Source organism: Pelophylax lessonae (genome assembly GCF_965119305.1).
Source record: "Pelophylax lessonae genome assembly, chromosome: 2".
NCBI classification, from domain to species: domain Eukaryota; kingdom Metazoa; phylum Chordata; class Amphibia; order Anura; family Ranidae; genus Pelophylax; species Pelophylax lessonae.
Window position 1 is genome coordinate 174,924,512 of NC_138769.1, and position 11,345 is coordinate 174,935,856.

General features: G+C 41.8%; 1 protein-coding gene across 1 annotated transcript in view; it reads left to right on the forward strand.

Annotated features, from left to right (window-relative positions):
• The window catches only part of LOC309548008 (adhesion G-protein coupled receptor G4-like), a gene marked incomplete at its 3' end in the record, with an annotated part of 102,730 nt that extends 92,490 nt beyond the window's left edge, over positions 1–10,240 (forward strand). The window contains exon 4 of the mRNA XM_082247990.1: positions 10,194–10,240. Coding sequence (XP_082104116.1) covers positions 10,194–10,240 — 47 coding nt within the window. The remainder of the gene's footprint in view (positions 1–10,193) is intronic.
• Between the last annotated feature and the right edge of the window lie 1,105 nt (positions 10,241–11,345).

Consider the following 11,345-nt stretch of genomic DNA (forward strand, 5'->3'; position numbering starts at 1 on the left):
AAAGGTTTTACCCGAGGACTTCTTACGTAGTAGGCTTTCAAGGTCCCCACCCAGTACATGGCTGTTTGACGTTAGAAGATTTTTTAGATGAAGAATGTACAATTTCTACCTGTTTTTTTTTTTTTCATACTAAATATCAGAATAATGTGAGGAATAAATGTTGGAAATACAGGTCCATGCAACAATTGGCGTTGTTATGTTTTTTTATTTTTCGAGAAAATTTCAATAAACAGAATTAAAAAAAAAAAAAAAAAAAATACAGGTCCAGGCAGAAGGAGAACATTGGTCATCTTGATCACACATGGGTGGAGATTTACTAAAACTGGAGCACTCAGAATCTGATGCATTTGTGTATAGTAGCCAATCGGATTCCAACATCAGCTTTTTCAAATAGGATTTGACAATAAGGTCCCTTTCACACGGGGGGAAATCCATCTAAGCAAATCCGCCTGCTTAGCAGGGGATCTCTACGCTGATCCCTGTTGAGCAGGCGGATGACAGGTCCGTGTCTTCTCTGCTATGCAGAGCGGACACAGACACAGCCCGCTGCTCTCTATGGGGCGGTCAGATGAGAAAGGAATGCATGTCCATTTTCATCCAAATGTCATCTGATCCGCCAGACAGAAAGTGAACGTATTCCCATCCGTCTGTTTTTAGCGGACCGGATCGGATGCCGGCAAGTGACAGCGGACTTGCCCCATAGAGAATAATAGGTGGTTGGATTGGGTCTGCCTGAAAAAGAAATAGGTGGATCCGATTGGTCTGCATGTGTGAAAAGGGCCAAAAACTTGGAAGCTGATTGGTTCCTGTGCAGAGCTGCTCCAGATTTTGCACGCTCCAGTTTTGGTAAACCCCCCCCCCCCCCCATTCCATTTACTTACAACAATCTCATCCTGTTATAATAATGGAGTCAATGTGCCTAATGTATGGGCATCCCTGACCCCTGCTTGAAGATCTGAATGATGCAACCAAGTATGCTGCCAATGCTAGTCCTCTTTTGAAAATGTTAGTTGCCTGGTAGTGAGTCTCAGAACCAGAAAAAGGTTTTAGTGACACATGTAAAAATCCCACCTTAAGGTACCCAAACTTTAACACAACAGAGTGCTTGGCATACGCATTTGGTGCACTGTGTCAAAAAAATTGGTTTATGCCTGTCTTTGTCTGCATTGTGGTGAGCTGCTAGAATGCTCAAAATTAATGGATTGCCTCTAATGCAATGTACACTATATTGTGAAAAGTATTGGGAGACCTGCCTTTACACGCACATTAACTTTAACGGCATCCCTGTCTGTAGGGTTTGAGTTGGGCCACCCTTTGCAGCTATAATAGCTTCAACTCTCCTAGGAAGGCTGTGCACAAGGTTTAGGAGAGTGGCTATGGGAATGTTTGACCATTCTTCCAGAAGCGCATTTGTGAGGTCAGGCACGGATGTTGGAGAGAAGCCCTGGCTTGCAGTCCTCACTCTAATTCATCCCAAAGCTGTTCTATCGGGTTGAGGTCAGGACTCTGTGCAGGCCAGTCAATTTCCTCCACCCCAAACTCGCTCATCCATGTTTTTATGGACTTTGCTTTGTGCAGTGGTGCGCAGTCATGTTGGAACAGAAAGAGGCCATCCCCCAAACTGTTCCCATAAAGTTGGGATCATGAAATTGTTCAAAATATCTTGGTATGCTGACGCCTTAAGAGTTCCCTTCTCTGAAACTAGGGGGCCAAGCCCAACCCCTGAAAAACAACCCCACACCATAATCCCCCCTCCACTAAATGATTTGGACCAATGCACAAAGCAAGGTCCATAAAGACATGGATGAACAAGTTTGGGGTGGAGGAACTTGACTGGCCTGCACCAAGTCCTGACCTCAACCCAATAGAACACCTTTGGGATGAATTAGAGCGGGACTGTATGCTAGACCTTCTCGACCATCATCAGTGCCTGACCTCACAAATACGCTTCTGGAAAAATGGTCAAACATTCCCATACACACTCCTAAACAATGTGGACAGCCTTCCCAGAAGAGTTGAAGCTGGTAAAGCTGCAAAGGGTGGGCCAACTTAATATTGAAGCCTACGGACTAAGACTGGGAAGCCATTAAAGTTCATGTGTGTGTGTAAAGGTAGGCATCCCAATACTTTTGACAATATAGTGTATGCTAACATGCAACACAATGCATCGATGTGAATGGGCTCTGTAGGAAAAAGGATCAGAATTCCTTATTTCTATATTTGCTCCAGGTTGGAAATTTAGACAGCCAGGGAACTAGCATTCCTAAAGGAGAAGTCAGCAGTGACAGTCCCTGTACTTTTCTCACCACTGTTATAGCACTGTGATAGCAACATTTAAAAATCTATACCTAGTAAATTCACATAAGCTAGGGTTAGATATTATGTTATTTCTTAAATTGAGATGTTGTTTTGTAAAAGTTTAGAGACCTGTATTGCTTTTATATGATTTTAAGGGTGGCCATAAAAACTTAACATTGAAATGATTGGCAGTTCGTCAGTGATCACACGCAGACTTGTATAAAGTACTCGAAATTTCTACTTGAGTAAAAGTACAAGTGCTCGATCAAAAAGTGACTTGAGTAGAAGTGGAAGTGCTCACAGAAAAAGTTACTTAAGTAGAAGTACTAAAGTATTCAACATTTTTTTTACTTAAGTATTGCAAGTAGTTTTTTCAAAAAATTTGCTACTTAAGTACTAAAAGTAAAAAGTACCAGTAGTTTTGAAAAAAAAATTCTACTCAAGTACTGAAAGTAGAAGTACAAGTACTGTGTTATGTAGTTATTAAAGAAAGAAGTCAAAAGTTTGAACATCATATTGTTTTTTATTATTTCAAATGATTTATTCAAATGATTAACCTGTGTTTGTTAGTAGTTTCTTGATGCACTTTAAGCGCTGTAGCACCATTTATTTGTTTGTTTCATATTTTCTTTTTATTGGAAAGATTTGGTATAGCAGCTTTTATTATACAAAGCCTTTATTTTCGTATGCGCTGATTTACAAATTACATTATACACATTTTTTTGAGCTTTATGCAACCTGCCATCTACTGTTCTGGCAGTGGTAATTTTTTTAAAAGTAACGAGTAACTATGCAGCACAAAAAAAAAATACTTGAGTAGAAGTATCGAAATCATCGAAAAAATGTAGTGAAGTAAAAGTAGAAGTAGGAGAAAAAAATTCTACTCTGGGAAAGTACAGATACCGCATTTCGGTACTTAAGTACAGTACTTAAGTAGTTCTACTTCGTTACTATACATCTCTGATCACACGTATCCAGCAGGCATTGTCGGTGTTCTCCAAGCGAAGGGATTTATTTGAAAAGCACACTCCAAATAGATTCTTGGTGTTTTATAACGTATGAGCCAACAATGGCAAACAGATTCTTATATAACCCAGGGGAGTGATTGAAGAACGTTATTTCTAACAAATAATGTGTCTCAGCATAAAATGTTTGACTCATACATAGAAATGTATTGACGCTGGTGCAACGCATCCAAATATTGAACAATGCTTTTTTGTATGCAAAACTGGGGGCTACTTGTAGTGGTGAGTGGCCTAATGTTGTATGTTTTCTTATAGCTCCTCATATTTGACTTTCTGTAGGAAAAATGACAATTCACTATAACATGTGCAGCGCACGTCACCTGCATTCACAAATGTAATTTAGCAGACTGATAACTGCATCCTCAAATTTGCCATCTTTTCTTTAAAACTGAACTCCACCATTTCTAGTTTTGGATAGATTAAAGCCGGCCATGAACTAGTAGAATTTAGTTTAAAATGTTTCATTTGATTTTCTAATTGTTAGTCAAATTGACAATCATATTAGACTGCAGTGATGAGAAAATTCAAAGGAGCAGGATCGAAAATTTTTCTAAAAGGAACAAATTTCTAACAGTGTATGTGGCTTCCTTTTAGGAAATTACAGTCATTCCAAAATTGAATGTTAACTGCTTCAATACAGGGCACTTTCACCCCCTTCCTGTCCAAGCCAAATTTCAGCTTTCAGTACTGTCGCAATTTAAATGACAACTGCGTGGTCATACAACACTGTACCCAAATTATTTTTTTTATCATTTTCTTCACACAAATAGAGATTTCTGCTGGTGGTATTTATTTGCTAAAAAAAAAAAAAGACCAAACATTTTGAAAAAAAAAAATAAAATTTCTAGTTTGTCAGCAAGTGTTTTAAATAAGTAATTTTTCTCCTACATTGATGTGGGCTGATGAGGCTGCACTGATGGGCACTGATGAGGCAGCACTGAAGGGCACTCTGGCAGCACTGGGATGGAACAGATGAGGAGGCACTAATATGCGGCACTGATAGGTGGCACTGATATGCAACACTGATCGGTGGCACTGATGGGTGGCACTAATGGGTGACACTCATGGGAACTGAAGTCCTTTTAAACAACATTTGTCAACTATTGTAATGTACTGGGAATTTTCATGTGAATGTTCATACGAATATTCCTAAGAACATTCCTTCAAAATCTACTGGCAAAAATGTACTCACATTGCAAGAACATCCCCAGTGCTATGGTAAGCGCTTTACAATGTATACAGGAACTTGCCAATAACCTATACACATCCAACCTTCATTTTTAGCATAGCTCCGCTGCTATGTGTTATGTCCAGCTTAAGTAAGGTTAGAACATCTCCTAGGTTTTTGCTGCCATTTGTGGATATTTGTCCTTACTTCCTGCTCTACAACAAGTAAAGGAAACCTGTGAACCTGGCAAGAAGACACAGACAGCAATGTAACATAGGCTTTGATCCTTTCTTGGTTTTGTAACTGCCTGCGTTGGAGATATTTTCCTGTCCCCCTACCACCCTGTGACAAACAAGGGAAGTAAAGGCAGGGCCCCCTACCCACCTCTGAGCAACATCCCTTGGTTCCATTCCCTACACACCTCCCAGTACTGCCCCTTTTATAAAATACAGAACCAAGTATCAATTTGTGGGGCTAAATCATTTGTATAGAATTTGTTAATGGTAACAAGAAAAGTAGTGAAATAGATCCTCTGCAGCCAGCAACAATGGACCCCCAGCCATAATCCCCCACACAACATTAAACTCCCCCAGCAACAATGAACCCCACCCCAGCAACAGTAGATCACCCACACAACAATAGACCCCACCCCAGCAACAATAGATCACCACACATCAACAATGGGCCATCCACAACAAAATACCACACCCAGCAACAAAAGATCTACCCCAGCAACATTAGAACCCCTAGCAGCAACAACAGGTCTCCCAGCAACCAGCATCAATAGACCCTCTCCCTCAACAATAGATCCCTACCAGCAATATAAACCCAAAGCAACAATAGATCCCCCACCAGCACCAATAGACTCTCACACAAAACAGATCCCCACCAGTGACAATAGCTCCCCTAGCAACCACCATCAATAGACCCTCCAGAACCCCTCACATCCCTTCTTATTACATATATTCAGTTCTGGAGGTGCTGGAACTGAGTTCCCCCACGTTCCTGCTGAAAAAAATCCCTGAGTAAAGGTAAATCTCTTAAGTCAAGCTATACAGTATATACTTTAATAGATGTTACAGCATTTCCCAGCTATGTCTTTTTAAAAAGATTTTGGCTTGAGGTGGTCTTTGGGAAAAAAAAGGGTAATTTTCCCAAATGATTGCTACAGTTATAACAAAAAGTGCTTTCAAAACAGATACACCAATTGAATATGCAATTCAGCTTGATTTAAATTGCCGTTGCCTAAGGAAATGTTAGACCAACGCCATCATTTGTATAATTGAAACTTGATGCCAGTTATATACAATCTTTCCATGACCTTACATTATACTTTCTAAATGTCTAAATATGATGTTTATTGAGAGATAATGGCTTATTTTAAATTTTTTAGATTACACCAAAATAGCTGTTATTATTATAGGATATTAAGAACATGCTTTAAACGGGAAATACTAAAACTGCCTGGAGGACAGAATTATATTAAATCTGTAAACTATACCAGCTAAAACAAACAGTGAGGTAACATGTAGAGAATTAGGGGTTTTAGCAAATGCAATAGCTTGAGGTACACCTGTACCAATAAACCATACCAGCTGACACAGTCAGTGAAAAGACACACCAAGCGTGCCTTAGGAACCTCCAAAAATAGGATGCTTAGTACTAATATAGGAGCTAGCAGACTCTACGTTGGGATTCCTCCATGCTTACTCTGCATCCTTTAGGTTTCTAAACAAAGGGCCAGTTTATTGTCCTTCAGACTTTAGGGGGGCTGGACTGTGGCCAGCAGGAGTGGAAGTTTTCCTGGCATTGGTGGGAGTAAACATTGCCACATTTGGTATAGGGTACAGGAATAGTGCCCCGTCATTGGGAGGCCCATTTGCGGTGTCAATGAAAGAGATGGCGCCCCATTGTTGATGTCAGTTGGCTGAATAGTGTCTTGTATCAGTGGGAGAATATTGCCTCAAGAGCCAGATAATGGCAAGCAAAGGGTCACATTCGGCCCCCGGGCCTCAGTTTGGAGACCACTGCTTTAGGTCAATGCCTTATAGTCCCTTTTTAAAAATAAGAGGCCTCTATTGCAGGGTGAGTACAGCCCAATGTGAAGCAAAGCCAGGGTTTCTTCATGTATCCACTCCCCTCTGTGACAGGTCAAGACTCTGTCACGGTGAAAGTGGTAATTTAAAGGACACAGAGTGTGCACATTGGCTCTGTGCAGGACTACAGAGCATAGATGTGCAGTGGAGAAAACTGCTTTTGCAGCTTTCTCCAGGTTTTGGTATACCTGGATGGGGCTCTAGCTTGGAGATTTCATAGTGTCTTGGGAGGGACGGAATCTCCAACTCTGTGTCCATGTTTTGTGGATGACCAGCAGGGTGTGTGCTCAGGTGCACACAGCCCTTATAATGAAGGTTTAGGAAGACATTAGGGCTCCCAGTTGGAGACTGTTTCATCCAACAGACAGGAGGTCTGTTCATGGGGAGTCAGTGGCTGCAGGTGGCAGCCAGAGCATGTGTGTGTGTGTCTGAGGAGACAGGAGACAGGAGACAGCCTGAGGACCAAGGCCACACTGAAGCTGTCAGCGTCAGAGAGTCCATGGTCTGTGTGACCAGCACCAAGAGCAGAGGTACTGCTACAGCGAGAGAGCCAGGTGGGCTAGCATTTTCAGTTTATATAACTATTTACTAGAGAAGAACCTAGAGAGGAAACTATGTTACGGACTGTTTATTTTTGCCTTTTAATAAAAATGGGCTGCCATGCCCTCAAACCGCAGTCCTGACTACAGTGAATCACTGGAAAAACGCATCTGCCACTGAGCTAATGGTCCCCCATGTTACACCTCATTCAACTGATATTATGTCAAAACCTTTATTGGATGCTGAGTTGCATTTGTGATATGACGCAAGTCGTTAGTAGGTCATACGTTGGTAGATTTTCCTGTGAACTTCGTACAAAAATCTTATCAGTACATTGAATAATTTTATCAGCGGCTTGACAAATGTTATTCGAAACTACTTCACAATTTTGTATGCATTTAACTTTCAATTTTGAAATGAATGAGATTTCCTGAAAACCACATTCATTGTTCGAGAAACCTTTTCATTCGTTTAAGAAAAAATTTCTTTCCTGCTTCGATTTTTATCATCACTTCAGTCAAAAATGATCATCTATGCAACTTCATTAAAGAGAAACTTAAAGCTGAGTTCCACCCAAAAGTGGAAGTTCCGCTTTAAAGACTCCTCACCTCCTTGCATGCCACATTTAGCATGTAATGTTTTTTTTTTTGGGGGGGGGGGGTACCTAGTTTTGACAGGTACCTGTTCCCACTTACGCTCGGACTGCCTAGGCGACTCAGGCAGAAGTTCTCCTCTCCCCCTCCCTTCCTGCAATCTTCTTGGACATGTCCCAGAAGATTGCCCAGCCATTATCGAGGCGCAGCACAACTTACGCATGCACAGTCCGCACCCAACTGTGAAGCCGCAAGCTGTCAGTCGGGTACCCACACTTGTGATGCCGGCACTGGGGAGAGGCGAAGAAGAGAACCGAGGGTTTCGATGGCCACATCGCTGGATCGTGGGACAAGTGAGTGTGTGTTTATTAAAAGCAGCTACACTATTTGTATCTGCTGACTTTTAATAACACAAAAATGACTGGAACTCCGCTTTACCCCACTTCCTATTTGTTCCCCTTCTCCTTCTTAGCCATGCTGTGCAAAAAAGCACATTCACACACCTAGCAATCCAGCAGTATTCTCTAGTGATCTGCTGCTTCCCACACTACCATCTTCTTTGACATCTCCATTGGGTGGCAGGTGTTTATGGGTTATGTAGTGCATGCGGTGCAATGTCAGGGTGGGGTGGCTGCAAAAATAATAATTGGCTGGTTAGCCCCCAAATCCCCCCAATGAAGGAGCACATGCGCCATAGAGATATTTTTTTGCTTTATTTGATTTTTTAACACTCGTACAATTCTCTATCCTCCACACATGTTTCCTAATGTGTTGTAAGTAATTCCCACATATTCCACCCTTGATAGGGATTTTCCAATCAGTGTAATTGGGCTCATGGTGGGGTAGAGCTTATAAGGGTGATCTAATGTATTTTTTTGTATGAGGTTATTAGTAAGCACTAGTCCCAGCGCAAAACGCATCAACTTCTACTGTACTGTGATGTCTTTTGCATGAAGGATCAATAAAGATGTAGTGTTGCAGCAAAGTCCGTATTTCTTTTGATTGTGTGCCAGAGAGTACCCTGCGGCCTTCTGGGACCCATCACGTGGATATCAGAGGAGGTTTCAGACACTGTAAACATTATTCTGACTTGGGCCAGAAATAAGTAGGCGAAAGAGTTCCCAAAAAAGGTATTTTTCCCACAAAAAAATGTAAATACATATTCAATCCTGTTACGGGTCAGGAGGGGATTGATATAAAGTTGATGAGGATGGCTTTAATTACAAAATTAACTTACCGAAAACAAACATTTTTTAAAAAACTTCTACTGGTGTATGGCCAGCTTTAGGTTAGAATGGTGCTAGTCTTAATGTTAACTGGTAGAGAAGGCAAAGCCTTGTAAGAAACCTGGGAGTCTGAGCCTAAGTCCTGGACTCCTCCTCAGGCACAAAAGTAATGAACTGTAGACAAGCTCAGATACTAGCAATTATTGTAGGTTTCTCAAACATTACCTGTTATGTACAGTAGGTTTACACACTTTAGTGGACCTGACAATTTTGTGTGTCCTGCAAATTTTTTTTTTTTTTTATTAAAGCAAACTAAATGGCTAATTGGAGTTGGGCTTTTACCATAATGTACTAGGATAGAAAAGGGAAAAATTGGACCAGCATTCTGTGATATCGTAAGGTACCTTAAAGAATAATTGGAGAGGAGGGCTATATTACAATGAAGGGTGGTTAACTGGGCAAAAAGAATAGGTGCACTTTGTTTGAAAGTACATTTGTTGTTTAAAGCGTAACTGTGGCCAGACTAATAGCATTTAGCTATTCACATTAGCTTTAAGCAATCTTTAACACACTAACCTCTGTAGCTTCAGGCACTGTGGAATAATTCATCCTTTAAAGTATACTGTATATCAGCCATACTGAAGTCTTTAGAGTTTATGCACTCAAGTAGTAGAGACTGTCCACCTAGCAAAGTGTATGTTCACCTTGCAAAGTCATCTTTAGTAAAAAGGGTGAACCTGTGAGAAGTCAGCTAGTCAAGTGCTAATTTTTTTATTAAATCAACACCATTGCCTAAACCAGCTTAACTCACTCTGCTCACAGCAGTGATTTAGCAGTCTTCTAATCTCTAATGAAAACACAGAGCAGGGGCTCTGACAGGGTTGAGCAGGGGGACCTGCCAACATAACTTCAGAGCTTCTGCTTTGAAGCATGAGAATGGATTTCTCCACAGTGCCTGCAGCTACAGAGGTTACTGAGAGCATATTTTGATGTTTGGTAGGAATATGAAAAAATAGGAATATGAAAAAATTGGATGCCAATAGTCAGGTCACAGTTTCACTTTAAAGGGCTCCAATAAGGTGAATGAATGATGCTCCTGAGTTACGATCTTTAAAAGCCTCATCAAATTAATTTATTCAAATAAAGCAGCAGTTCATTACATAGGAGCTGATGCGTTGAGGGAGCTATGTAGGGGTCTTCACACTTGTGTGTTTTGAATTGTTTTATAAATTTGTTTATTTTAATAGAAATAAGGCATATTATAAGTCACCAGATAAACACAATGAGCAGTTGAACAATACAAAAGTAGAAACCATAGCTCTCGATCTACATTTACAGCATATAATAGCAGGATAACAACATAACAGAACCTGAGGGCAAATATCCCCTGACACATAAACTTGAGCAGACCATATCCGCCCCCCCGAAACCTAGCACAAAAAGAGAAATATATCAAACGCATAGCCAGGAGCCTAGGGGCCATGGTGGGGCAATCCCTCGTCACCACCGGCATCAAACATTTGGCTGGAATCAGGTGCGCGGGGGGGGGGGGATGCCCCCCAACGGCCTCCCAGATGCTCCCCAGGGTCAGGGGGGATCACCGTCAGTAAGTCCGAACAGGGAGCAAGATGAGGATCTGATAAAAAACTAGAGATATATGCCTGGAGGAGCAAACAAGAAAAAATAGAAGGGACAGTCAGAAGAGGGGAGGGAGAGAAAAGGAGAGGTAGAAAGAAAAAAAAAAGGGGGGGTGGGGGATCACACGGCCCGGCGGCACCCATAATATTAGAGCATTAAAGCAGCAAGTCACGGTACTCCGCAGAGAACGTAAATTCGTGCCAGTAGTACCAGCGCTTTGTAAATTTCTCTCTGGTTCCCTTCTCCGTCGCCATCAGATCTTCCATTTTATTAATGCATTTGACTTTATTAAGCCACATGGCCACGGTCGGGGGCTGAGTCTGCTTCCAGAGGGGGGGATGCAACTTTTCGCTGCCGTGAACAACAACGGCAAGATGGATTTCTTATAAGACGCCCTCGGGAACTCGTGATGGTGGAGAAGGAAAAGCGCAGGGTCTAGTGTCAAAGAATGGTCTGTGAATTTTTGGGCGATGAGGCGCACCGAAGCCCAGAATGGCTGCACCGGTTCACATGACCAGAAAATATGAAGGTACGTCCCCCGCTCTTTCCCGCACCTCCAGCAGGTGTCACCACTGGTCGGAAACATCCGACTCAACCGCACAGGGGTATAGTGCCACCTAGTCAGACATTTGTATCCTACCTCCTGGTAGCGAGAGCAGATCGAAGTTTTGTATGCGAAAAACAGCAGGCGTTCAACTTGTTGATCGGTGAAGGTCAGGCCGAGATCCTGTTCCCATCGTGCAATGTAGGGTGGGCGAAAT